The 25677-nt window shown below is 51.1% G+C and overlaps 8 protein-coding genes across 8 annotated transcripts; 3 read left to right on the top strand and 5 right to left on the bottom strand.

Moving 5' to 3' along the window:
- Window positions 1-1173: 1173 nt before the first annotated feature.
- Window positions 1174-3261, top strand: EV420DRAFT_1479369 (uncharacterized protein; the record flags this gene model as incomplete). Its single annotated transcript, XM_060469565.1, has 9 exons — window positions 1174-1381; window positions 1448-1660; window positions 1713-1795; window positions 1856-2042; window positions 2106-2393; window positions 2459-2550; window positions 2726-2844; window positions 2892-2937; window positions 3115-3261. The coding sequence occupies 9 exons, from the start codon at window positions 1174-1176 to the stop codon at window positions 3259-3261; spliced, it is 1383 nt and encodes a 460-aa protein (XP_060331616.1).
- Window positions 3262-3938: 677 nt separating this feature from the next.
- Window positions 3939-4938, bottom strand: EV420DRAFT_1642368 (uncharacterized protein; the record flags this gene model as incomplete). Its single annotated transcript, XM_060477356.1, has 5 exons — window positions 3939-4036; window positions 4102-4389; window positions 4453-4519; window positions 4576-4636; window positions 4877-4938. 5 exons carry the CDS (start codon window positions 4936-4938, stop codon window positions 3939-3941), a joined length of 576 nt encoding a protein of 191 aa, XP_060331615.1.
- Window positions 4939-13885: 8947 nt separating this feature from the next.
- EV420DRAFT_1642364 (uncharacterized protein) lies at window positions 13886-14296 on the bottom strand (the record flags this gene model as incomplete). The annotated part of the gene is made up of 4 exons (XM_060477355.1): window positions 13886-13918; window positions 13957-14061; window positions 14122-14204; window positions 14257-14296. The coding sequence occupies 4 exons, from the start codon at window positions 14294-14296 to the stop codon at window positions 13886-13888; spliced, it is 261 nt and encodes an 86-aa protein (XP_060331614.1).
- A 1675-nt stretch (window positions 14297-15971) lies between these two features.
- Window positions 15972-19023, bottom strand: EV420DRAFT_1479368 (uncharacterized protein; the record flags this gene model as incomplete). Its single annotated transcript, XM_060469564.1, has 12 exons — window positions 15972-16307; window positions 16380-16469; window positions 16518-16725; window positions 16906-17197; window positions 17463-17567; window positions 17620-17735; window positions 17845-17913; window positions 17965-18079; window positions 18153-18351; window positions 18404-18719; window positions 18892-18964; window positions 19011-19023. 12 exons carry the CDS (start codon window positions 19021-19023, stop codon window positions 15972-15974), a joined length of 1932 nt encoding a protein of 643 aa, XP_060331613.1.
- A 402-nt stretch (window positions 19024-19425) lies between these two features.
- On the top strand, window positions 19426-20069 carry EV420DRAFT_1642362 (uncharacterized protein; the record flags this gene model as incomplete). Its single annotated transcript, XM_060477354.1, has 3 exons — window positions 19426-19465; window positions 19515-19875; window positions 19925-20069. The coding sequence occupies 3 exons, from the start codon at window positions 19426-19428 to the stop codon at window positions 20067-20069; spliced, it is 546 nt and encodes a 181-aa protein (XP_060331612.1).
- Window positions 20070-21207: 1138 nt separating this feature from the next.
- Window positions 21208-21992, bottom strand: EV420DRAFT_1269321 (uncharacterized protein; the record flags this gene model as incomplete). The annotated part of the gene is made up of 2 exons (XM_060467497.1): window positions 21208-21734; window positions 21782-21992. 2 exons carry the CDS (start codon window positions 21990-21992, stop codon window positions 21208-21210), a joined length of 738 nt encoding a protein of 245 aa, XP_060331611.1.
- A 30-nt stretch (window positions 21993-22022) lies between these two features.
- On the bottom strand, window positions 22023-22268 carry EV420DRAFT_1269254 (uncharacterized protein; the record flags this gene model as incomplete). The annotated part of the gene is made up of 2 exons (XM_060467488.1): window positions 22023-22143; window positions 22207-22268. Coding segments are annotated over 2 exons (183 nt in total), but the record flags the coding sequence as incomplete, so codon positions are not given.
- Window positions 22269-23554: 1286 nt separating this feature from the next.
- EV420DRAFT_1642360 (uncharacterized protein) lies at window positions 23555-24445 on the top strand (the record flags this gene model as incomplete). The annotated part of the gene is made up of 4 exons (XM_060477353.1): window positions 23555-23660; window positions 23713-23802; window positions 23856-24118; window positions 24170-24445. The coding sequence occupies 4 exons, from the start codon at window positions 23555-23557 to the stop codon at window positions 24443-24445; spliced, it is 735 nt and encodes a 244-aa protein (XP_060331609.1).
- Window positions 24446-25677: the final 1232 nt, after the last annotated feature.

Here is a 25677-nt window from a genome sequence, read left to right as displayed (position 1 = left end):
TAAACTGATGTAAAATCGCAAAATCTACGGGTAGCCTGATACCAGGCATATCATCTCCCCCTTACTGTAATAGTGACTGTCCCTAGTCACTTGTGTCTTGTCCAGACTCAGTAATGGAGTGCCATGGTACTTCTTTATTTGTTCTCTGTAGAATCCTAGATGTTCTCGCACTTCGTGTTTGGAATCCCCACAGGGTATCTTCGCGTTGTCTTACAAATCAGCGTTTCATCATGATTTTCAGGGTTTGACAGCCGTGATCAATATTAAACTTATTTTTAGTTCAATTCGTGTCGCGTCCATCTTTATTCTTAGTGAACTCGTTACGAATTCCTTTGTTCATGCTTGTATTGATTCTTCTTGCTTAGCCCTTCACAGGTCTGTCCTCGGTGTCAGCTGTGGGTTCAGGCTCAGCCTGTAGCTGGGAAACGGCCTTCGAGGTGGACTTCTAATTTTATTTCAAAGTCTTCTCGAAGCAACTCCGTTTGTTTTTCTTTGCTTCTCTACTCGTCGAGATCTGTCTACGCCTACTACGCGACCATTTCTCTTTTCTAGTCTTTGTTTTCCTACTTTTCTCATGTGCTTCCAATGTCTTTCGAAACTCTTCGTAACCTCTGGCCTTCTTTGACTCCCATGTTCTCGCCTGGGGCTGCTCTTACGATTCCAGCCATGTGTCGTGCGCGACTACTGAAAGAGGCAGCGTCAGCAGCCATGAGTTCGATCTTCTGTTCGAGACCATTGTTGAACATGCTAATCTCGGCGTCTAGGTTGGTATTCTCAAGGCTGCCAGGGCGCGACCCAACGTTGAGTATCGAGGCTTCGCCCTCAACCTGGCCTACACGCTTTCTTTGGTTGCCATCGAGATTTCCAAGGAGATGTATGATGAGCGGTGGGATGAGTTGTCGTTGACTCCTCATGAGGCACCCTACATGCATTTCTTCTCTTCATTTTATCTTCTTTTACGACTAACTTTCGTTTCCTCGCCCTGACTAGGCCATCCGTTTCTCTGTCAACGAGCCAGCGCCAAAATTCATGCCGTGATTGTCTCAAACGGTTCCAGCCCTGTCTGGTTCCTCTTCAAAGGGCAAAAGCAAGACTCAGGCAAGTACTTATTTTTCTAAGTTCTTTCCATGTCGCCTAGATCTGACCTTGATTTAGCCCAAGTCAAAGAAAGGCATGGTTTCCATCAAGAAACCGCAAAAGTTCGCTAAAGGCCAGACGGTAGGTCCAACTTCCATGCCCGAGGATATGGATGATGATGACGATGCCGGTAACTCTCTTGATGAGGAGTCGGTAGTCATTGCGAAACCTTTTCGTCCCCCTGCTTCGCAGGGAAGTCCTTCCAAGCATACAAAACCTGGTCCCAATCGTCACTCTGTTGCTGGTGCATGATATTCTTTTTGTCTTTCATTCTTTCAATGTTAACTTCTGTTTTTATCTTCCTGTCTAGCTGTTCCTCCGTCCATCGACTTGCCTGTTGGTGTAGTCGAGGAACAAGTTATTCGTACTCGTGGAGAGAAGAGGAAGCGCGAGGCTGCGATTGCTGCCGTGGAGTCTCATGTTGAGACTTCAAATGTTCGTGACGAGAGCCCAGAGCTCCTGAGGAAGATGACGAAACAGCATATGGCACAGCTCAGTCGACAAGCTGCTGCCCAGGTGCCTTGTAAGTCTTTCTTGGTTATCCATTGTTGTTTTTATTGACGAACCCTCTTCAGCGCAAAATATTGCCTTCGACCCGGTCACCATGCAGCCAGTAGATGCCGATGAAGTTCGTTGGCTGGCTACCACGACCATGGATGTAAATCCATTTCCTATCTCTTGTTACTCTTTTCATTTATAGTCTTTCCTGTTTTCTTAGCCCAAGGTTCCCTGCTCACTTTGTGCCGTGGGCAGCCAGTCTAAGCCCTGTGAATTCATGGGCTGGGGTGTTCCTTGTGGGAACTGTCAAAGGGGAAAGAAGGTGGTTTGTTCGTTCAAGGCTAGTCCTCAAGAGCGGTACCGAGCACGCGTCTCGATACACCCATTCGCAGAGAGGACGCCCGACAGTAAGTACCTCCTTCACTATTTCCTTTATTTACGCTGATTGTTTTTCTTATCACAACCTCTAGATCTTCGCCGACTCCTCGGGACGGCCGAGTACTTGGTCAAGGCCTTTGATAGTGCCTGCGAGACCGCTGGCCGTCTGTCTGAGCTTCTTTGCGACACTTGCAAGGACATTGATGCCGTTATCCGGGACACTGTTGAGTATGAAGGTCGTGTCGTGGCCGAGGAGTCCCTTGTTACTGACGTATCAGCTGTCAACAGACTCCTCGACGGGTTTTCTGCTCAAGAAGTGGAAGTCTTGATGACTCCAGAGAATGAGGACCGAACTGGTCCTTCTTTGTTTTTGTTGAGTTGTTAGTTTTATCCTGTTCTCATTTCTTCTCTTCTTTCTTTTACTGACTTCTGTTATTTTGGGCAGACGATGCATCTTCCCCAAAGCGAGATGAAGCTCTTCGTCGCGAAGAGGGGGGTGGTGGCGAAATGGACGCCGACGGAGACTTGGACGCAGAGGTCTGAGTATGATCTCGATCTGTGTATCTCGAGCCTTCTTGCTCGTCGAGATCTACTCAGGCCTTGGTCTTTCTCTTGGGTTCCGCCTGGTTTTCTTGTGCCTCCGGGCTTTTTCTTTTCTGTATTCATTGTCTGTGCAGTGTGCCTTCGGGCAGAATTATATATGTCTAACCAGCCGGTCACCTTGGCCTTCCCTTTCATAGATAAAGGTTTCGCTGATGAACCATCAGCTGCAGATGAAGCAGCAGCTTGCCCAGTAGCAGCATTCGCCTTAGCCTTGGCTGCCAGTACAGGGTTAGACAGTTGAGCTCGACGCTCGCAATCTGCATGAATTTGCCCAGTAAAAGCGCGAACGATATGATAATCTCCGAATGGTTGAGTGCCGAGGTGAGCCTTCTGAAGGCGCTCAAAGACTTGCTTGAGACGGAACAGCAAGTCCTCCAGCCCCTTGTTGCCGAAGACGTGGCCAGGAGACCGTGTAATCTCGACCTATAATACCATTGAAGTCACTCCAAGATCGCATGCGAATGTATTAGAGAAATGACTGACACCGAAACCAAACAGTTTCTTGCATTGCTCGAGCTGCTTGCCGACGTCGACACCGAGTTCGAAGAGCTGGTCGCAGAAACGCATGGCATCGTTGGCTTTGGCGATGAGAGCGGCGAGATCGACAGGAATTTCGGAGCTGGCAGACATGGTGAATGTGAGTAATAAGTGTGTAGACCAGAGTGTAAAGAGCGTGGAGTGTTCTAAGTCGTCGAGGCGAGTTGGAACGATTTCTACTTCAATGAGGACGTTGATTTTTATAGTATGGGGGAGGGGTTGACACAGAACTCCGAGATTAGAGAAATTTTTGCGGAATTCACATTCCTAGAAAATATATATGGAGCATACATGTGTTTAACTACCTAGCCATACAAATAAATGCTCGAAGACTCCTAAAATACAGAAATAAGAGCCGGCCGAACTTAGAAGAGATCGAGTGATCACTTTGATTTAACTTGGTAACTACCGAGATCAGGCGTGGAGTGTCCGGTGACTTAAAATAACTCAAGTCTAAAAATAAGGCAAACGGTAAATATAACTAAGTCATCGAGGCAACCTAAGAAGGCGCCTAGGGGTGGTTAAATTCTTAAAAAGATACCTTACACTCTTAGAAGATTGCACAGAAGAGGACAAGATGAAATATAATTATTCATTTAAAGGCCAAGGTGACCGGCTGGTTAGACATATATAATTCTGCCCGAAGGCACACTGCACAGACAATGAATACAGAAAAGAAAAAGCCCGGAGGCACAAGAAAACCAGGCGGAACCCAAGAGAAAGACCAAGGCCTGAGTAGATCTCGACGAGCAAGAAGGCTCGAGATACACAGATCGAGATCATACTCAGACCTCTGCGTCCAAGTCTCCGTCGGCGTCCATTTCGCCACCACCCCCCTCTTCGCGACGAAGAGCTTCATCTCGCTTTGGGGAAGATGCATCGTCTGCCCAAAATAACAGAAGTCAGTAAAAGAAAGAAGAGAAGAAATGAGAACAGGATAAAACTAACAACTCAACAAAAACAAAGAAGGACCAGTTCGGTCCTCATTCTCTGGAGTCATCAAGACTTCCACTTCTTGAGCAGAAAACCCGTCGAGGAGTCTGTTGACAGCTGATACGTCAGTAACAAGGGACTCCTCGGCCACGACACGACCTTCATACTCAACAGTGTCCCGGATAACGGCATCAATGTCCTTGCAAGTGTCGCAAAGAAGCTCAGACAGACGGCCAGCGGTCTCGCAGGCACTATCAAAGGCCTTGACCAAGTACTCGGCCGTCCCGAGGAGTCGGCGAAGATCTAGAGGTTGTGATAAGAAAAACAATCAGCGTAAATAAAGGAAATAGTGAAGGAGGTACTTACTGTCGGGCGTCCTCTCTGCGAATGGGTGTATCGAGACGCGTGCTCGGTACCGCTCTTGAGGACTAGCCTTGAACGAATGTTACGGTTATTCTTTTCTTTTCCTTTTTCTTTTTCTTTTCTTACGTATTCACGCTTACTCCATGCTGCGATTTCGATCGGACGTTGCTGCGGCACTATCTTTAGCCTACGTAACGTGTATTTAAGTAGAGCCTTAGCTGGTCTAAACCCCAGCTTCGGCTAAGGTTTATTCTACCTAACATCGAACTCCGTCCTTCTGACTAAAGTGTTCCATCGACTTTCGTCGCCTTTGACCTGTTGGTGTATCGTCTACCGAAGTGCGAGTAGCGATCCTAACACGATCTAAGTCGGTTAGAGTTAGTGGCTGACATTTAGCCGAAGCTCGATCTACGTTGCTCAGCGTCACTTCCCAGAAAGAGCGCTGCCCAACTTCTCGAAGAAATTACCCCGCTTGACCAGAGAGGTCATCGCCTACGTTCGTGCGGACAACCCGGTGCTTGTCAACGTATAGCGAGTGGACCAACGGAAAAGCACTCACTCACCATTCATCCGATACACTACTTCGTCGCCCTAGCCTTGTGGCCAATACCCCCCTCGGCTACTCCTCTTGTTGTTAGTAACCCGGTTGATTGTTGAATCAATTCTCTACGACGACCTACTCCTTGCAGTCTTTTTGACTGTATACTTAACCTTTCTCCTAATCGCGCTCGGAATACCGGCAGGGTTGCTAGCAAGCTTGCTGGCCGCCCTGTACTCGTTATATCCCCGCCTCGTTTAGGAACCACGTATCCCAACACGAAACCCTTCATTCTCGCCCTTCAGCTCGCCTCTATTTTAACGGTTCTGCTGTTAATAGTAACGAGCACTCCTCCCGACGACACCTGCGAAATCCAGTTAATGAACGGCTCAAATTACGAGACCGACCTTAGCTTGATTATCGCCCTTCTCATCGTGCTCACCATCCTTGCGGTATACCAGCTTGCATGGTCAATCGTCGAACTACGCCAAGGATAGACACCTATACGGATGCCCTGGTCCGACGCCATTCCTGCAATCTTCGTAACTTTTATCGCCTTTTTCTTATCCATTTCTTTGTACTACACACTCCGCTGTTGCCAACGACAGAGAAGGGTTCGACCTCAACTTCCCTTCCATTACGTGCCCAGCGTACCCGCATACCCCCCGCAGGTGATAGATATCCCCGCGGCTTCGCAGCAGACACTACCAGTTCCAGAAACCCCCAGGCCAGAGCTATACTCTCTTTATGGAGAGTCCCTCTACGGATCGTCGCGACCCAGCTCGCGATCCTCAGAGTCGAGCACCGACTCCTACAGAAGCGCTACCGACGAGTCAACCGACTCCGTCGACATCACCGATACCGGGGGCATACTCCTCGACAGAGGAGACTCGCCCTTACCAGGTCTCTTCGACCAGCCTTCAATCGAAGGCGAGTCAAGCCCCGACAGAAGCCGAGGACAAGGCACCAGGCATCTGGTCGCGGGCGAAGAAAGCCCTGACACCGAGTACGAAGGGGACGAGCTCACCGAGTGGGAAAGAACCCGCCTCGACGACCTCCTCGACGACATCTACCCGAATACGGAGGAGGATGCAACCTATACCGGAGACAACTGGTCCGGAAGGTCGTCCACAAAGTGGGTTGAAGCCCAGTGGGGAGACTCCGACATCGGAGCAGAGCGCCGAAGGTTTATACAGAGGCAAAAGGACGACTACGACGCAGATTCAGGAGAGCTTGGCCTCGGAGCCTCCGCAGCTTCCACCAGTGCAACTCACCCACAGTCTCTTCCAAGGGCCTGGCCAACCAATAGAGGCCCTCCAGTCGGCTGGCATCCCAGCACCAGCTGGGTCTATGCCGACAACAGGGAAGAGACTCCTGTGGCCAGAGTCGCGACCAGAAGAGAGCCCGACCCGATCCCTGAAAGGTCCGAGGCACCAACGCTCCCTTCCCCCGTCCCCTCGATCGAGCCGACGAGTGGGGAGCTTTGGAGCGAGTTCCCAGATCTCGACGCCGAGGAACTTGGGACAGTTACCGCCGCCGAGCGACTCGCCGGAGTCTCCGACTGGGAACCGTCCGTCGCGTCGAGAGCCTTCGCCGACCCACTCCCTCTCGCACAGCGTCCGTGGCCGCTCCTCTATCACACGTACGTCGAGTCCCTCGGACTCCCTCGAAATGTCCGGGAGTCCCCAGAGGTTCAGGCCCGAATGGACCGAGGCCGAGCGCATGATGCACGCATCCGACGTGCCGAGGAGGACGCCCTCTACGGGCCCAATGGATTCTGGGACTTACCCGTCGAGCCCGACGCCACTCCCGCCGAAATCGACAACCGAATACGAGCCGCTGCCGTTCGCTACTCCGGATACGCCCGGAGGGCCGGAACCGATCTCGAGGCCCGAGCTCGAGCCTGGAGAGTCTATCAGGAGGAGATCTCCAACGAGGACTCAGACATCGGCCGCTGGAGGAGAAACAAGGAGCTCGACCGACTCGCCCGAGAGAGGAAGGACGCAGAGGATGCCGAGTCGGCCTCCAAACCAAGCCCTCGAACCGACGGTAATGGCGGCGGTGAGGCAGGTCCTTCTTCAGGGCCCAGTGCCTAGGCCAGGCATATTCGAACTATTACCGTGGCACGGGTTATATGAGATCATGATGGAAGACATGGAGAAAGACCCGCAGTGGCTCTTCTCCGAAGCAGGGGAGGATTACCGTCACGCCAAGTTTGGATGGTGACTTGTACCTATGAAAAATCTCCTCGAAGTAAGAAACCTGGAACAAGAGCGTCGCACCTGTCTGGAAAAATGGTAAACCCAGGGGACACCCCAACGGGGGTGCGAACCCTATATACTGCCCCCAACCGTGCCACATCCACTGATCGTCCGACTTCTTCCCCGAAGGGTTCTTCGTTGAGCAGGAGACAAGACGACGACGACATGGATGGTCAAGGCGCTGGAAGCATCCCGCACTGACAAGGGGAAGGTCCACTGTAGCCCCCGCTCCCTCCAAAACATCCGCCGTATCCGAACTCCCCGCGGATACCCTCCCCGGGGGACCAATCGAAACTGTTGCGACGTATCGCGACCCGCCCTAACCGCCGTACCACCACATGTACCATCTCCCCCAGATCCAATTCCTCCCTGGCAACTCGACTCGCCGGGGGCCTTCAATAATCCGTGGAATGATGTCAAAACCCAAGCTAGTAACTCAGCCCGAGTACTTTACCGGAGTTTCCTCGGACATCACCCGCTTCCTACATCCACTGCGAAGTTTACTTCGCGGTGTTCCCATGTATTACTCCATGAACGACCAGGGGCACAACCCCTATCGCATCACGTTCGCTCAAGGGTACCTACGGGGGGACGCGCAACAATGGTGGGTCGACCAGTACTATCGATACCGGGACCCGCAGGGTCATTGGAGATTCCCCACCTGGGCGGAATTCTCCGAGGATCTCAGGCGCGAATTCCGTGAAGTAGCGGAGCTGACGATATGGAAGTCGGAATGGAAAAAGATCCGACAGTCGGACTTCAAGTCCGCAGTCGAGTTCTTTGCCAAATTCGAACGGCTGGCCCATAAGTGCGAGGAATTCGGAGACGAGAAGCAAATGTTCGAAGCGGTCGAAGCGGCGATAAGGCCAACGGTGCGGAATACGGTTATGCATGGGGACAACGAGCGCCCCACAACCTACGCACAATGGAAGGCGCGAGTCTTAAGGATCGACGCCAACTACCGGTACGGAGTAGCCCAAGGACTGGGCAGTAAGCCCTCCTCGAACCAAGGCGGTTCGGGTCGAGGCAATCAATCGAAGGGAAGCGGGTCGGGTTCCGGAAGCGATAAGAAGGACGCCACTGGAACCACCTATGGAGGTGCCGGGCAGCCGATGGAAATCGACAAACTGCGGTCCGATAAGCGGTGTTTCAAATGTGGGAACACTGGGTGGACCCCGAAGCACAAGTGCCCTGACGACAAGTCCAAGTGGCTCCCCGTCAAACTCCCACCACGCAAAAAACCCAACGTCGCCCGCCTCCGCCAACTACTCGAAGAAGCCGTGAAAGAAGAGAACGGGAAGGAGACGAAGATCGAGGAGGTCAAAGACGATAAGTCGTCAAAAGACGAGCCGGCGTCGAAATAAGCGATTCGACGGCGTCGGCAAAGGACTTAGTTTCTATTGGTACGCGCTCATGTAATTCTAGTCGGACTCATACTACGTATGTAGGTACCCCATATGAACAATATACCAACTTTTTCGCCTGCGTTACCATGTCGAAGAAACTAAGGAGAACGAATCGCCAATCACCGACTGGCGTAGGAGGGGATTCCCGCCGCTCGGCGCAGGTCTGTGCGACAAGTAACTGAACCCCTAGGGGCCGTCCCAGCTCAGGAACCCCCGGCCGACCGCACAGGGAAAGCCCCTCGAGGGCAGAGCCCCCTAGGTCGCGTCTCGACTGCACCCTTGACGAAGGGAGGTCAGCCCGGAGATGGGAGAAAGGTCGTCAGCCCAGCCCGCTGGGCCTGCGTCTCCGCCTGTGGAGGCGTCTGTTCCAGTGGGAAGCGTCGGAAAAGCAGCTGAGGCTGTGAGCTCGGGGGACCACCTGCCCTTAGTAGCCAAGGGACACCCGACGGCAAACAGTGCAGACCCCTCGAAGGGAGCCAATATGTGTGCCCCCGCGAAGGGCAACCCGAAGTACCGCCGGGTCTAGGAAGAGCAATAAGAACAGGACGACTGTGGAGGTTACAACGCCGCGCACAAGCGCCCGAGGCCAGGGCCGAACACAGGGCAGCGAGCCCTCCTCCACCACCTCGATTCGAAAGGCGCCCAAGTGCCGCCTCTGGGACCTTCTTCGTCCAGGTGACCAAATGCCACTTCGAGGGAAGACCCCTTCGGTTTCGTTGGAAGAAGTCGAAGATGAAGAAGCCCACCTTACTGGTCCGACATACCGGTCGTAACCCCTAGGAGGCCATCGTCCCCCGCCGTGTCCCTCACCGCGAATGCCAACGACCAAGAAGGTATTTGCAGGCGATGTACTACGAGCCCCATGGCATCCTGTGGACCCGTCGGGCCTTACGATCGCTCGAGGAGATGCGGCGGCTCGCGCCGTTCTCAACGGATGGGTACACCCGCGACGACGCGAGGAGGTAACCGATCAACTTGTGTCATCAGCTGGAAGAACAGACCGAAACGGCCAGCTCAGGCCAGGGAGCGGTGGCAATGGATGGAGGACTTGCAGAAGCCACCCATGTACATACGAGGGAGGAAAGGGGCGCAATGTTTCAATAAAAGTGCAATTAGAGACTCTGGACACGAGGGAGACCCACGCCGTGAGCGCCCTGGTCGACAGCGGGGCCACCGGCAGCTCAATTGACCGGGCCTGGGCCCAAACCCATGACCTTAACTTGAAGAAAGCGGCCCGACCCGTTCCGGTTTACAATGCCGACGGCACTCGCAACAAAGGGGGGCGATATCACCGAATACGCCGAGGTACGGTTAAGAATAGGGGACCACGTGGAACGGATCGAACTTGCCGTAGTCGATCTGGGCTCGACGCCCCTGTTCCTGGGGCACGATTGGTTGCAGCGTCACAACCCGCTTATTGATTGGGACACCGGAGCAGTTACCTTGGCCCGGTGTACTTGTAGGAAAATTCCCTTTTCCCTACCTGACACCGACCCTTCTGCGCGGTGGGACGAATACGAAGAGGGGGATACCATTCTAGTAATAGACTTCGAAGAAGCCTTCCAGGTACGGGCCATGGGAACAAAGGCCAACGAGTTGGCCGCCCGAGCCAACGCCCGAAAGGAGCCAAAGTCCTTCGACGAAATCGTACCAGAAGAGTATCGGGACTTCAAAGATATCTTCGATAAGGAAAACTTCGACGAGTTACCCCCGCGGAAACCATGGGATCACGCCATCGAACTCATCCCTAACGCTAACGCCAACCTAGACTGCAAGGTCTACCCTCTCAACCCGACCGAACAAGAGGAACTAGATAAGTTCCTCGATGAGAACTTATCCTACGGGACGCATCCAAGCTTCCAAGTCACCGAATGGCCTTCTCCGTTTTTCTTTGTCAAAAAGAAGGACGGGAAATTACGCCCTGTCCAGGACTACCGAAAACTCAACGAGATGACTATCAAGAACCGTTATCCGTTGCCCCTCATCGGGGAACTAATGGACCGGCTGAAGAAGGCCAAAGTACTTCACCAAATTGGACGTACGGTGGGGTTATAATAATGTGCGAATCAAGAAGGGAGACGAATGGAAGGCGGCGTTTCCGAACCAACCGGGGTCTCTACGAACCCCTGGTCATGTTCTTTGGTCTTACCAATTCACCCGCCACTTTCCAATGGATGATGAACGACATATTCAAAGGACTTGATAGCCGCCGGAGAAGTGTCAGTGTACTTAGACGACATTCTAATTGCGTCCAGTACCAAGGGGGAACACAAAAAGATCGTGCGGAAAGTTCTCCAGATCCTCCGCGAGAACAAGTTGTTCCTCAAAGCGGAAAAATGCGAGTTTGAAGTAGAAGAGACCGAGTATCTAGGGGTGATCATCAGCGAGGGGAAAATTCGCATGGATCCCAGTCAAAATTGCGGGCCTTACTAGACTGGCCGGTTCCACGAAGGAAGCAGGAGTTGCAATCATTCCTCGGATTTTGCAACTTTTACCGACGATTCATTCGTGACTACAGTAAGCATGTTCGACCTCTGACCATGCTTACAGGGGAAACAGGAGTGGAAGTGGGAGAAGGCTCAGCAGGAAGCCTTTGAGAAGCTCAAGGAGCTATTCCGCGAGGACGTAGTGCTCGCCATCCCATTGGACCAAGGACGATTCCGAGTCGAAGCGGACTCGAGTGAAGGAGCCGTAGGAGCGGTACTTTCTCAGTGGCAGGACGAGAAGTGGAGGCCTGTAGCCTTTCTCTCCAAGGCCTTATCGGTAACGGAGCGCAACTATGAGATCTATGACAAGGAACTCCTTGCCATTATGATCGCTCTAGAAGAGTGGCGCCAATACCTGATGGGCGCCAGGGAAGACTTCGAGATTTGGACCGATCATTCCAATCTTCAATACTTCCGCAAACCCCAGAAGCTCAACCGGCGACAAGCCCGTTGGGTGACTGAGCTCGCGGAGTATCAGTTCTCCCTTCACCACAAACCTGGAGCACAGAATCGTAAGGCCGACCTTTTGTCACGGAGGGCGGACCACGACCAGGGAAAGGAAGACAACCGAAACGTCGTCGTCCTCAAGGCCGAACACTTCAGGGCCTTGGTGATGCCCACCGCAGAAGACCTTGCACGAACGGAATCAAAGTGGCCACTCACGACCCCCGTCGTTGGGACCGGGGAATTTCAGATTCCCTCAATCATGAAAAAGGCGTCTCCCGAGGGCAAGACATGTTGTGGTATGATGGACGGATCTACATTCCGATAGACCGAGAACTACGAGGACAGGTTATCGCCCTAAAGCATGACCATGCCACCGCTGGACACCCGGGTATTGAGAAGACCAAGGAACTCCTACTCAGGGATTACTGGTGGCCACGGATGCGGAGGGACGTAGAAGCCTACGTCAAGGGTTGCGACATTTGCCAACGCACAAAGGCGGACCGTCGTCCCAAAAAGGCACCCTTACACCCTAATGAGGTCCCTGTACGCCCAGTGGACTCATATTTCGGTAGATATGATCACGAAACTACCGAACTCCAAGGGCTTCGACTCCATCCTAGTCATAGTCGACCGTTTTTCAAAGACGATCATCCCAATTGCCTGCACGGAAGAACTCACTTCCCTCGGCTTTGCCAAAATCTTGAGGGACTACGTCTATGTACCCTATGGAGTAATGCCCGAGAAAGTCATCTCAGACCGAGGCTCGGTCTTCGTTTCCAAATTCATGAAGGAGTTTTATACCCTCATCCGCGTAGAAGGAAATCCCTCCACCGCGTACCACCCACAAACGGACGGACAAACAGAGAGAGTAAATCAGGAAATCGAAAAATACCTGAAAGATGTTTGTCAACGATCGACAAGACGATTGGAGTGAATGGCTACCCTTAGCGGCCTTCACCCACAATAATCGGCAGCACTCATCCACCGGGTATTCCCCGTACAAGGTGGTATTCGGAAGGGACGGACAGGTCATCACCACAGCACGCAAACAGGCAGTGGTTCCAGCGGCAACGAAGTTGGTAGAAGAGATCGAGAAGGCCCAAAGGGAGACGCGAACGTCTCTAGAAAAGACGGCCGAGTCGATGAAGAAAGGCGTACGACAAGCACAAGAGCCAAGCGATCGAGTATCAACCAGGGGACAAGGTATGGTTAGACGCAACTAACCTAAACCTTCCCCGACCAACCAAGAAGCTTGGTGATCGACGAGTCGGACCTTTCACCGTAGTCGCGAAGAAGGGAGCGTCAGCTTACGAACTAAAGCTACCAGCTAGATGGAGGATTCATAACCGTTTCAACGAATCCCTCCTAACGCCCTACGTACCTCCAACCTTCCCAAACCAACCTCACCCGGAGAGACCGCCCCCAGAACTCATTGATGACGAAGAAGAGTATGAAATTGAGGAGATAGTAGAGCAGCGCGACAAACTTGTGGGTCGTGGACGAACTCGACGCACAATCACAGAATACCTGGTGAAGTGGAGGGGTTACCCGAGGGAGGAAAACTCCTGGGTCAAACGTTCCAACATGGCAAACGCAGAGGAACTCGTAAACGAGTACGAAGCGCGTCTCCAACGGATTCACTGGGAAATCAACAAGTACGGGAAAACAGTCGGAAGAGACGACAATATACCCCGGGAGGCTCGAACACCATACCACGACCCGGATACCCCATGTGTCACGGACGTGGAAACCGTCTCCTCCTCCCAATGCTCTAACCCGAGACACTCCGATGCACAGTCATCAATAGAGATGCGAGAAGTAACTGCCGAGGAAGCAGAGGGAATACCTATCGTCCAAGAATCAACGGAGGAGGAAGACTCGAAATTGGACTTACAAAATCTACAAAAAGTGTACGAAAATTGGGATTTCGACTCCGAAGATGATGACAACGATGATGACGACACATGGTCATTCTACAGTCAGTCTGCACAGAGCGGGACGGAGAGTCAGGGCTCGTTCGGGACGAACGAGTCTTGAGGAGGGGGTAATGTTACGGTTATTCTTTTCTTTTCCTTTTTCTTTTTCTTTTCTTACGTATTCACGCTTACTCCATGCTGCGATTTCGATCGGACGTTGCTGCGGCACTATCTTTAGCCTACGTAACGTGTATTTAAGTAGAGCCTTAGCTGGTCTAAACCCCAGCTTCGGCTAAGGTTTATTCTACCTAACATCGAACTCCGTCCTTCTGACTAAAGTGTTCCATCGACTTTCGTCGCCTTTGACCTGTTGGTGTATCGTCTACCGAAGTGCGAGTAGCGATCCTAACACGATCTAAGTCGGTTAGAGTTAGTGGCTGACAACGAACAAACCACCTTCTTTCCCCTTTGACAGTTCCCACAAGGAACACCCCAGCCCATGAATTCACAGGGCTTAGACTGGCTGCCCACGGCACAAAGTGAGCAGGGAACCTTGGGCTAAGAAAACAGGAAAGACTATAAATGAAAAGAGTAACAAGAGATAGGAAATGGATTTACATCCATGGTCGTGGTAGCCAGCCAACGAACTTCATCGGCATCTACTGGCCGCATGGTGACCGGGTCGAAGGCAATATTTTGCGCTGAAGAGGGTTCGTCAATAAAAACAACAATGGATAACCAAGAAAGACTTACAAGGCACCTGGGCGGCAGCTTGTCGACTGAGCTGTGCCATATGCTGTTTCGTCATCTTCCTCGGGAGCTCTGGGCTCTCGTCATGAACATTTGAAGTCTCAACACACCTGTAGCTGCTACTCTGATACATTAAACAGCGTTAGTTGACACTTAATTGTGATACATCAACAGCATCAGTTTACACTGAACCTATATAGGGGAATCACGCAGATACTACAGGAGGCTTTAGTAAGCACAGCGGCCGGAATGAAATGACATCATCAGAAAATAGCCGGCTGACTGAGAGTCGAACTCGGGACCTCCAAAATAATTCCAAATTGCATCATATAATACTAATCATAGTCATGCTAACCACTACACCATACCAATGTTAATATTATAAGTATTCTTACTGTATATATAGCCTCTTTTTTCACAGATCACCACAACTACTTAGCTAATCCCACCTCTTGGGCGACGCATACCAAATCCATCAATACTAATTTATCTGAGTGAAAATTATTTAAAATCATGAGATATATATATTAAAAATGCAAAAATATATTAATATGTATATAGGAGGGGCGATGAGTGGTGGGCGGGCTTGTGTAACGGAAACAAAGAGAATGGGATTTGGTGCCAAGGGAGAGGATTTCGAAGGGTGACGTTGGACGCATGAAACATAACAGCTTGCTGGGAATAGTGGAGGGAAGGGCTGATGGATGGGTATACACATGTTGATAGGGGTGCTGGGGCAGCCAAACGCACCTCACTTCCACCACTCAGGAATAAGGGCGGGATAACGAAGTGGCTGTCGTGGAATGCGTGGTAGTCCAACAGGGATAAGAGCTGGCAGTGGGGTTGGCCTCATTTGGCAGCAGTGGCGGACATGATGACAGTACCACCATTGCCTTCCCTGTTGTAAAAGGGGGTGGTTCATATGCCAGTGGGAGGCACTGTAATTGGCTAGAGGTGCAGCTTGGGGTGCAGGGTGTTGGGTTGGCTCATGTGGTGGCGACGGTGGCGGCTGGGAAAGGATATAGTGAATGCATCAGTACTCTCCAGTACGGAAAATGGAGGATGCAACATGATAGCAACGTAGGCAGCGCATACAGTGTAGGGAAAGCTCATGTTGGAATCACTGCAGTACTAGCAGCGGGATGGAGTCGTTACAGGGTCATTTGAACCTCCATGCTCTGAGTGCCATCGTCGTTGTCGAACATCGGTGTCCAGCCTGTTGTGAACCCTCCCGCCCAGCATCCTTCTCCTTCCTCCACCCCACTTGCCCTTCCCACCTTGATATGGCCATCCCGCATTCTCCATCACATTCCTTCGGCATTATTTTCCCTGCCCACTCACCCACACCGTCATCATCATCATCACTGGGCCCGCCGATTTCAGTCTGGATTGTTCACATATCATAGTACATGCCGATGGGCGATGGAGATCGTATCACAGTATCATTGTGCCCTGCTTGTCACCGATGTTGGTCGTTGCTGTTGTGCGAGGTGATGTTGGAGATGTAGTGGCGATCGCTCGCAGCAGAGAACACAAACAATCGAGTGAATGAGTGAATGAGGTGCCGCCTCTAAGAGGACTTCATGGATCAGTCAATGTGGGGAAATTTTTCAGAGCACGTGGCGGAGATGGCCCGTGCTCAATCAATTGTATTACATAAAAACTACTACTTGATATATATATATGCGGGATTGAAAGATATAAGAAAAAAAAGCGGTTCAATCAAGCAAACTCTGCAGCACATAGCAAACGTCTCCCATAGCAAAATACAGCTCCCTGTGGGCTTCACTGGATCTAGCCCTCTCACGATGAGTTGTGAGAGGAAGAACTTTGGCCCCCTCAGCCCAGAAAAACAGCGCTGCCACAACGCTGACCATACCATTTCTCCCTGAGCAAGTCTTGAGGCACTCCCAACTAATATCCGTCGATGGATGAATTTGGATGGGGCGTCCATCGTCTTCATGTTCAAGATCCTCGATGGGGTGCTCATATGCTCCCACACGGCCTTCAGGCTGAAGATTCGCCCACCACGCCCAGAAGGGTGATTGAAATTTCTGGATAAGATCGAGATTTGCATAACTGGGTCGCCACTTTTGCGGTCGTGCACGTGAAATCCATTGACCTACGCACTCGGGGCGGTAGTTGGCGGGTAATTTGTCGCTGCTGTCGAAACCATTCGCAGACTGAAACGCCACCCATGAGTAGACAACTTGGGTCTAGTCGGGCCCGAAATCATGCGACGTGAACAATTCCAAGACCATCACCGCCCAAAGGGGTGCACTAGACAGGAAGACGATGCTGATAAGGGGGGGTACAACCTTCTCAGTCCCTCCAGGCACCTCTACCACTTTCGTCGTGAGGCTCCCCTTGTGATTACCACCGCCTCTTCCATCCGTCTTCATTCTTTTAAGAATGACACCGCTACCCAGAGAATCCTCAGCAGTTCGCTTGCTGAGACTCAGTTGCCCTGGTCTGGAATCCTGGAAGGCGTTGGGTTGAAGCGAAGGGAGCATCACGTGGGATTGGGTCCGACCTGTGTATAAGGGCTACAGCGCTGCCGACACCAACTTCTGCATCCTTTGCTGCCGAGGCATTGTCGGAGGGTACCGGTCTTACAGGCTGCAGGGATGGGAGATTGAGCTGGTAACGTACTCGGCTTCAAGCTGGCCTGGGGCGGTAAAGGGAGATGGTGGCAGAGGCAGTGGAGAAATAGGAGGGGGAGGCGGGAATGGCAGCTTCAAGGCAGCTGGGGGGGTTGCAGCACGTGATGGAGCAGATGGAGCAGGCGACGCAGGACGTGAGGGGGCAGGCGACATGGGACATGAGGGGGTAGGTGACAGCAGGCAAGAAGCAGATGGTGGCATGTAATTAGACCCATCTGAAGGGATAATCTGTGGCTGGGAGGATGAAACATCGCCTTGCTGAGCTTCTGGATTTTGAGGGTCTGTCAATGGCAAAGTAGGAGTAACCACCTGTTTGTAATGCTGGTGTTGGAATTCTGGTCTTGAACACTGTCGTCGATTTCGACGCTAGAAGTTGAGAAAGGGTGGGAAGGCCGCTGGGTCTTCCACGTCACTCGGCTGCTTTGGCTGCTTTGGTCGCTTTGACGAAGGTTCTTTTCTGAGCCTTTGGGGGTTTGGTGGATGTAACCGTCGACGAAGAGGAGGTGGAGGAATCGGAGGAATCACGGCGCCCAACAACGTTCGCACCTTCAGCCGGATGCACGAAGGCATTTTCGTAGTCGCTTAGCATCAAACCCAGAGCCCCCAGCCCCCCATCGTCAGGTAAAGCTAAGGCCTGACACTGGTCGGGGCCTGTATCATCGACGTCAGCAGGGGTTGATGGGTAATGAAATATTGAACCTACGGTAGCATTTTCTTAAGAACTTAGAAAATGTTGGTGCGACAAGCTTGTTGTATAACTTCGCCTCCTCTTTGACGAAGTTCTGGCCATGGGGACCCGGCGTTGTTCCTGAACATATGCTGCAGCAAACGTTTGAAAGAAAAACAAGCAGATATGGACACAACATACCTGACGACATTGAGATGCCCACCATCTCAAGGTTCAGGCCCTCCCCATAGCAACACCAACTTTCCCCTCGTACACTCCGCCACAATATCGATGATTGGCTGTATGAATTCAGGAAGGCGGTCTATGCATCTGGAGGGCATAGTCAAGAAGTGAGCACCGGAAACTAGTTAGAAAACTTACTTCTGAATGTCGAGGAGATCATCAGGTACCTTCCCGTTCCCTCCAGCCCTCCATGCCTCCATAGCAGTTGCATGCTCCTGCTCACTCCTCTGTAGCCACTCATCCCGTTCCTCCTCTGAAAGGTCACAGGTAGCGGTCGCTTCGCATCTTCTGATGCCTCCCTGGCTTCTGCTTTTCTGTTAACTCACCCTGATTGACCATCGTCTCAAGTTCCTGTTCGATATCTTTGCCGTGAATTTCGCACCAAAGGTTGTACGGGGTTCGCCGGCGGGGTTTTGCAGTCGATTGGCCAGTGAAGCGGGCGAGAAAGTGGTTGTATGGATCGTCGGCATCCTTGGCCATGGTGTTTGCTTCTTTGTGGTGGTATCGAAGCCAACATTCGATTTGCTGACAAATCAAACCTTAGCACTAGGGCAATTTAAAAATAGGCATGACGTACAAAGTTGCATGCCTTCACGGTATCCTGATAAGTTTTATAATCCTCCATAGCCTTCAAGAACTGTTGTGGGCTTAGTTTGGCCGCGTCGGGGAAAGGCATTTCGGGGTCTGCGACGTCGTCATTCACCAATGCTAGGGCTTCAGTGGTGGGTTCTTCATTGTGCGGCAGAAGGGGATGGTATCTTTTGTGGTATCGTCGGCAGACACTGATGCAATAGGCTCGGGCGTGGTCCTCTTTTACCGCCACTCCATATCCAGGGAGCTCACTCATCAAAAAGTCGAACCAGGTACCTTGGAACGTGCCAGGATTGCCCATACTAGTGAGAAGGTCAGCCGTCGCGTTTTAAATCATCAGTGATCCTCAGACTTACTTTTTTTATCTAGCAAATGTGTTTTCAGCGTGTCAACGGCAGTAAGGCAAGGAATTTTTTTCTGGGCTGTCTACTGACACTTTCTTTTTGAAGCATCAGTTGACGGGTCTATACTGACAATATTTCGCCATGCATTTCACTCGATATGGAGGCGATGTAATTTTTCTGGTTCTTTGATGGGTTTCTGGAGCCTAGGCATCAATTGGCAAGTGTTACTTGACTGGTCGCCTTGCTTACTGACAACACCCATCGAAATAGAAAATATGGAAAGCCCGGTCGACCGTTCACACACATTTTCTGGCCTGGATCCCTCTCTTACTGAGGCGATACATCAAAATGGAACGTCCGGTAGACAAGTAGCAGGTGTGTTTTTATCCGGTTACCTTGCTCATTACCACCACACATCGAAATAGAAAGATGTTGAACGCTCCATCATCACTAGAAGCTCCTAAACAGGATATCTCGTTGGTCCGTGAATGTTTAAAAAGACCCCGAACCTGCAGGTCTACCGCCAGGGCATCTATGGCCTCTGCCTCTCGCACCTGTGCCCTCCCAATCCAGCGTCACACCCTCTGGTACATGCCCTCTCCCCTTTTCCCGCTCTTATGCTAACAATGCTTCATTGCTCCCCTCTCCAGATTTTTCGGCTTTGATGGCTGCTCTTGCCAACCTCAACCTGTCGGCAGGTGGTGGTACATGTGGTATTCCTTCGTAATTGATACTTGACTGAGGAAATGTTAGCTACTTTGTCAACCACAACCACGACAACAATTTCTAACACACTCCATCTTCCAGCCTCGAATACTATTGGGGGTACCTCGACCCTTCCAGCAGCGGCGCCTCCTCCGGTAACTGCAGCCAGCACCGCGACCGTCGGGACCCCTAGCACGACCAGCAGCATTACCATTACCACCCCCGCCCCGTCGACTGCGGGTTCTACACCTGCAGCGACAACGACAACGACAACCCCTTCCCGTGCTAAATGCCCGGTGTATCGTATCCCAAGGCCTGAAGACCTTCCTCATCCCCGAAATGTTTGGCCCCCTCAGAATAATTTCTATGTCATTACTTCGGGCCAGGAAGTCGGCCTGTTTTTTACCTGGTACATTCATTTTTCCCTTCCTAGCATCTTTAGCTCACTGGAGCATCAGGAATGAAATGGCGGAGCGGGTTATCGGCGTTCCCGGAAACAAGTATGAGTGGCGAGCAAACTATTACGACGCTGTTGACATTTACCGCAAAGCCTATGACGACGATGAGGTTCACGTCACCCCCCTCGCCGGCTCCCAGCTTTGACATTTCAATTGAGGACGAGTGGGGCACCCTTGATTGGTCTAGCGATGACAAGGATAGCTTTGTGACTGCCATGAGTCAGGCATAGAAGTCAGACGAAGGACTGGGTAGCTACTGCATCAAATACGTAGTTTTTTGGACATTGAATAACCGCCGGCATAGTTTTGTGTAGTATAAAACCTTTGAAAATCATACATACTGTGTGCATATCTCTGTGAATCAAGCCTTAAGGATCTGCCAAATAAGAGATAAACATGTAAATTAACTGAGTCCCACTGCAGGAACCATAATGAGGCTGTGACTAGATCTCTTCGAGATCCTTGGCGACTCCGATTTCAGAACTGGCACACTTTCTCCAAACTCTTTCAGCAACCTCGCCTCCATACAGTCCAGCTCCTTCTTCCTGACGAGTCTTTGGCCATTCACTGTTCATTGTCATCGACACTTTGATGAAGATCGGTTTGGCATCAATGCGCTTCATCCATTCACAATCAGGATCTGCAGTAGCAATTCTGAGCAATTGTTCCCTAAACATTTCGTTAAAAGATATCGTGAGCTTGTCTTTTGGTCGCTGACCTGTGAATCCCCTCATTCACAAAGATGGTTTCTGGCATTTTATGAGTTGAGGGATAGGATGATTTAATATGTGTAGGCGACAAGCAATTGTACTAGGTATTGAAAGTTGTAGCACTGAACTGTTGTGAATTTCAAGAAGGTTCAAGACGTAAAATATCAAAAATTGACAATCATGTGACAAATCTTAAAGCTTGTATGAAGAACTATACATGCTATTTCCCAGTTGAATAGGTTACACCAGAGTCGAGAACGATGGAATGCGAAATTATGTTCTCATGGCATGCAAGACTGGAGTGATCGAACTTCAAGATCAAGACGCCGTTGAGGGCATTCAATTGATTGTTTGATAGTAGATGTTGACGCTAATACACCCCTCCACCTTAATGGTGAAGTCGCGGACTCTTTTACAGATCAAACTCAATGGGATGTTTTCTTTAAGCCTCGAATCCAGTATATACAGTTTGTACCTGGTTTTAAATTATTGTTTCATTCACTATCGTATTATGTTTATGTTTGATTTAAGCTACAGGTACACATATATGTATTCATTCATGCGTTACCCTTCCTAAGTATAGGCATAGAGGCAGTACAAACCAAGACCCATTGCCCATCGCCCAGCGCGAGTTCTGAGGGCAGCATCATGTTCCGCGTCACTGAGCTGGCTCCAGTAGTCCTCACTCAACTGAAGGCCCTGATCCACCCAGCGAAACAACCCCCCCGACGTATACTGCGTGAATGAGTACCTTGTTTCCCCACAGCCGATGGGTGTGTTGGAGTGGCGGAGGATGGCGGATGGGAATAGTATGGTAGATCCGGGGGGGAACTCAATTACCAGCTTGAGGTCCCACAGGATTAGGTGACCGCCTTGCTTGGGGTTGAAGCGACCGAGCGCTGTTACTGAGCACCAACCGAAGGGTAGGTTTCCCGAGTCCGTATGTTCAAAGGTAGCGGTCTTGGGCCCAAAGTTAAACGTGCACGCGCAGAAAATGCTGTTGGCAAAGTTGAGGATAAGGCTGTCGTCACTGAGGAGAAGGGCCTTGAGGTGTTCGGCATAGTATTGAAAGAAGGGCAGGGCCCACGCAGCAAATGCGCCTAAGAAGTCTGAGCAACGGGTATGCAGTAAAGGTTTCATAGCATACCGGAGGCAAATTCTGCTAGGCGTATGAAGGCAATGTGGTTGAGGAGGGTGGCGAGGACACGTGCTGCAGCGCCCTCGTGGCGAAGATTCTGCGGGTGCTGTAGGTACGTTATTTGAAAGATCGCCTGAAGAAGGGTCAAATTACATGCCTTTTGTCCCCCCCCAAATGAAATACCTACTGAGAGGGCAGAGTAGCGGCCGCGCCGATGCATCTGCTGCTTATGTGAGAAATTGCATTCGCGTTAAGTTTGATCCAAGAGGTCGGCGGCCGAGGTATGTATGCCATCCCAGCTGGGATCATCAGGCTGCCCTGCTAGAACGGCAATGACGCGCCCCTCGCCATTGGTGACGGGAGTCGTGGTTCTGCGGGGGGGGGGGAGGGGGATCTTAATGAGGCGGGGATGTGGTAGGAGGTTAGGCACTCACCGGCCGCACCAACCCTTGTAGTCAAACTTGTAACAGCTGTTCGGGCCCACTAAATCCTGCAATGCAACGGATCATTTCCACCCCTCATCAAGGCGCCTGCCGACGTACCCAGAGGATGCTGCTGGGGCACCCTCAGTGGTGTGGTTGGTTGGGATCTCCTCCGCGTGGGTCTGGTGCTTGCGCTGCATATTGGGGCATGCTTGATAGCCATAGGGCTGGCTGGATCCTCGCCGTTTGGCTCGCTGCTTTTTGCGGTTGGCATGGCTTTGATTCTTCTGATGGCTTCGTGAATCAGACTGGCTCAAGGCTGCTGGAGGTGGCGATAGGTCGGAGGCTGCTGACTTCAGTGGAGGCAGCAGCGTGGATTCCGTCATGGGTTCTGGCGTCGTGGGTGCCGAAGGGGGGGGTTCATTGAGGTCAAAGGGATCGTATGCATCCAGGGGATCAAGGGTTTCCTCGTGATCAACGCAGTCGCGGAGGAGATGGGAGAAGCTGAAGTCGAGATCGGAGCTCATTACCAGTGCTGTGGAGCCTTCCCATGGTGAGAAGTGGGCACCAGAATGCGTCTAATTGGGTGTCAGTGATGCAGCTGAGGGAGTGGGAATGCCAGTGAATGAAGGACACGCCTTTCGGAAGGAGAAAAATTCGGTAATGACATCTAAGGATTCAAACATTCAGGGGTCAGGACCGGTAGGAATCTTACACACGATGCGGCCGTCCCAACACACCCACACAATACGGCAACTACCCCAATACCTCGCATTCCCAGGCTTGAGTATTCGTAGGCACGAGGTAGTTGCCGTAGCGGTGGATGTAATTGGGAAGGTAGCTAACAAAATGGACGTACGCGGTAGGACCTTCATGAGGTGAACGCAAGTGGTTGTGGTGGCACCAGACCAAAGTCTAAAAACTTCGAAGCTTCGTGGTGATTCTTCATGCGTCACGCTGCTTGTCAACAATGAACATTTTGTGATCACATGCCTGTTATATCACTTATTTTAGGTTGAGGCGGCCTCACGTTTCAGAGTTTGAAACTCCGACCAGTTGCCAAACCTCGATCCGAGAGCTCGTCTCGTATTTCTTCCTTTCTTGATCGTTCTCAGCAAAGCTAGAGTAGACTTAAGCATATTCGCTATACTTCTCTGATACAATGCAGGGTTTGGGGTCAGAATGTAGGTAGGAAGCAAGGACATGGTGCTCCATGATCTGACCAAGCATGAACAACTTGACCCCAACATTGACAATCTACGCGACCTGAATATAAGAATCCAAGAGGGCCACGTCGCTCATTCTATCAGAGCCATCATGCCCCCACATCCCATTCCCCTCCCAAGTATCCCGGATGCCCATGCCCCAGAGGTCACTCGCCCCCCCCCCCCCGCCTTCTGTCCCTCCATCTCTTCAGGACATCACTAATGCAATGTCTTATATCTCTCAATTAAGCCTTTCCGTCTGTGAGGCCACTTTAATGCATGTTGCTAACATTCGAGCTTACCCTTCGCATAGCCCATCCCGCTTTGCAAGGTCAGGCGACCCCCAGTGATGTCACCGAAGTTGAAGTCTACAAGCATCGATTGATTGATGCCCATACAGCCGGTATGTTGAATGTTGTCACGTTTGTCTTCACATGTCGCTGATACATCTAGTAGGCGAGAATGATGTTATGCCTGCCTGGGCCTCTGCGCTCTTAGAAGGTTGGGCTACCAAGATGGACGATATGGAAGCCCGCCTGCATCGGGATGCTGTCGAGAGGCAGGAATTCCTCGTCCATGATGATAGTGAGCGAGGGCAACGCATTGTTACAGAGCTGCATGGTATCTTTACAAACCGCTTCAATGACCTTGAAACCTGCCTTGATAAGTCCTTTTCCACGATCGAAAAGCACCTCATTAGGGTGGAAATCGCCACCGCTGTCATATGTCACTTATTTTTGCGCTAACTGCCTTCTGACCTTTTTTTGTAGGCCCACAACCTGAGTTGTGGCGATGGTCTCCGACGACCCTTCGCTCTCCTACCCTCTGAGGAAGGTCATCTCCCAAACGATATAGATTTTGTCATACCCAGCCAAAACCTTCCGCTCTTACATGATACGCGTGCTATTGAAGGGCTGTCCGACGACCAGCTTAACGCGTATCACACAGCATATAAGCTGTCTGGGAATTGGCGCACTGGGAATCGGGCAGACAAGCTCCTTCTTCTCCAGTACCATGTTGGATGCTCGGCAAACTATTCCATGTAGCATAAGAAAAAGGTTCGTTCATACATAGTTACATGTTGTGCCGTTGTAAGATAGTTTCGTCAATTTTAACGTATTTTGAGACGCTGCAGGAAATGGCGCTGAGCATCGTATGTCACCACTGTTAGCCACTAACTCAAATCGACTTAGATCGTACTAAGGTCGCTACTTGCACTTCGGTAGACGACACTTTAGCAAGTCAAAGGCGACATAAGTTGATGGGACAGATAGTCACGAAGAACGGAGTTCGTTGTTAGGTAGATTAAACCTTAGCCGAAGCTGGGTTTTAGGCCAGCTGAGGCTCTACTTAAATACACGTTTGTATACTAAAAATAGTACTGTGGGAGTCAGTCCATGATGATCGCCCGTGCGTAATCCGGCTGACTAAAGAAAAGAAAAGAAAAGAAAAGGAAAAAGAAAAAGAAAAAGAATAATCATAACATTACCCCCTCCTTAAGGCTCATTCGTCCCGATGAGACACTGAACCTTCATTTCTCCTTCCTTCCACATGAGCGAGAATGAGGGTCTCCCTTCTGCTTTAAAACAGGATCGATTGGGCCTCCGCTACACCGTAAAAAAGTCACTTCATGTGTTCGGCCTCTGACCCGCTCTCCCCCTGGACTCAGGTTCCTATGCTTCCTGAGCCACCTTGCGCCGGTTAGGCCTCATCTGTCTGTCGGGACCCGTGGTCCCTAAGGGTTCAATGCTCGTGATTGAGCGGTGGAAATCCCCTTCTACACCGTTGAGATATGCCGTCTAGTTTGTGCTCGTCTGAGACGAGTCGTTCGAATCGCCGGCACCGTTTGAAGATGAATATCGTGAGTCGGAATGGAACGACCAGGTGTCATCGTCTGTGTCGTCATCGTTGTCAGTGTCTGAGTCCCAATTTTCTCTTATGCGTTCGAGGTTTCGTAGGTTCACTTCCTCTTCTTCGTCGGGACAGTCATCGGAGAGATTGATATTATCAATGACTTCGGAAGAGGCATAAGAGGTTTGTTGGGCGTCCGAGTGTCTGGGATTGGTACACTCAGAGGAGTACACCGTCTCGATGTCGGTGACACAAGGTGTGTCGGGGTTATGGTATTTAACTGGCAAGCCTCGGGGTATCTTGTCGTCGACTCTGACTGTCTTTCCTTTTTCATTCACGGTCCAGGTAATCTTTTGGATACGTGCCTCATAGTCGTTGATGAGTTCTTCGGCATTGGCCATATCCGAACGTTTTACCCAGGAATTCT

Source organism: Desarmillaria tabescens, assembly GCF_030435595.1.
Source record: "Desarmillaria tabescens strain CCBAS 213 chromosome Unknown EV420scaffold_15, whole genome shotgun sequence".
Lineage (NCBI taxonomy): Eukaryota > Fungi > Basidiomycota > Agaricomycetes > Agaricales > Physalacriaceae > Desarmillaria > Desarmillaria tabescens.
This window is presented reverse-complemented; position numbering and strand designations above follow the sequence as displayed.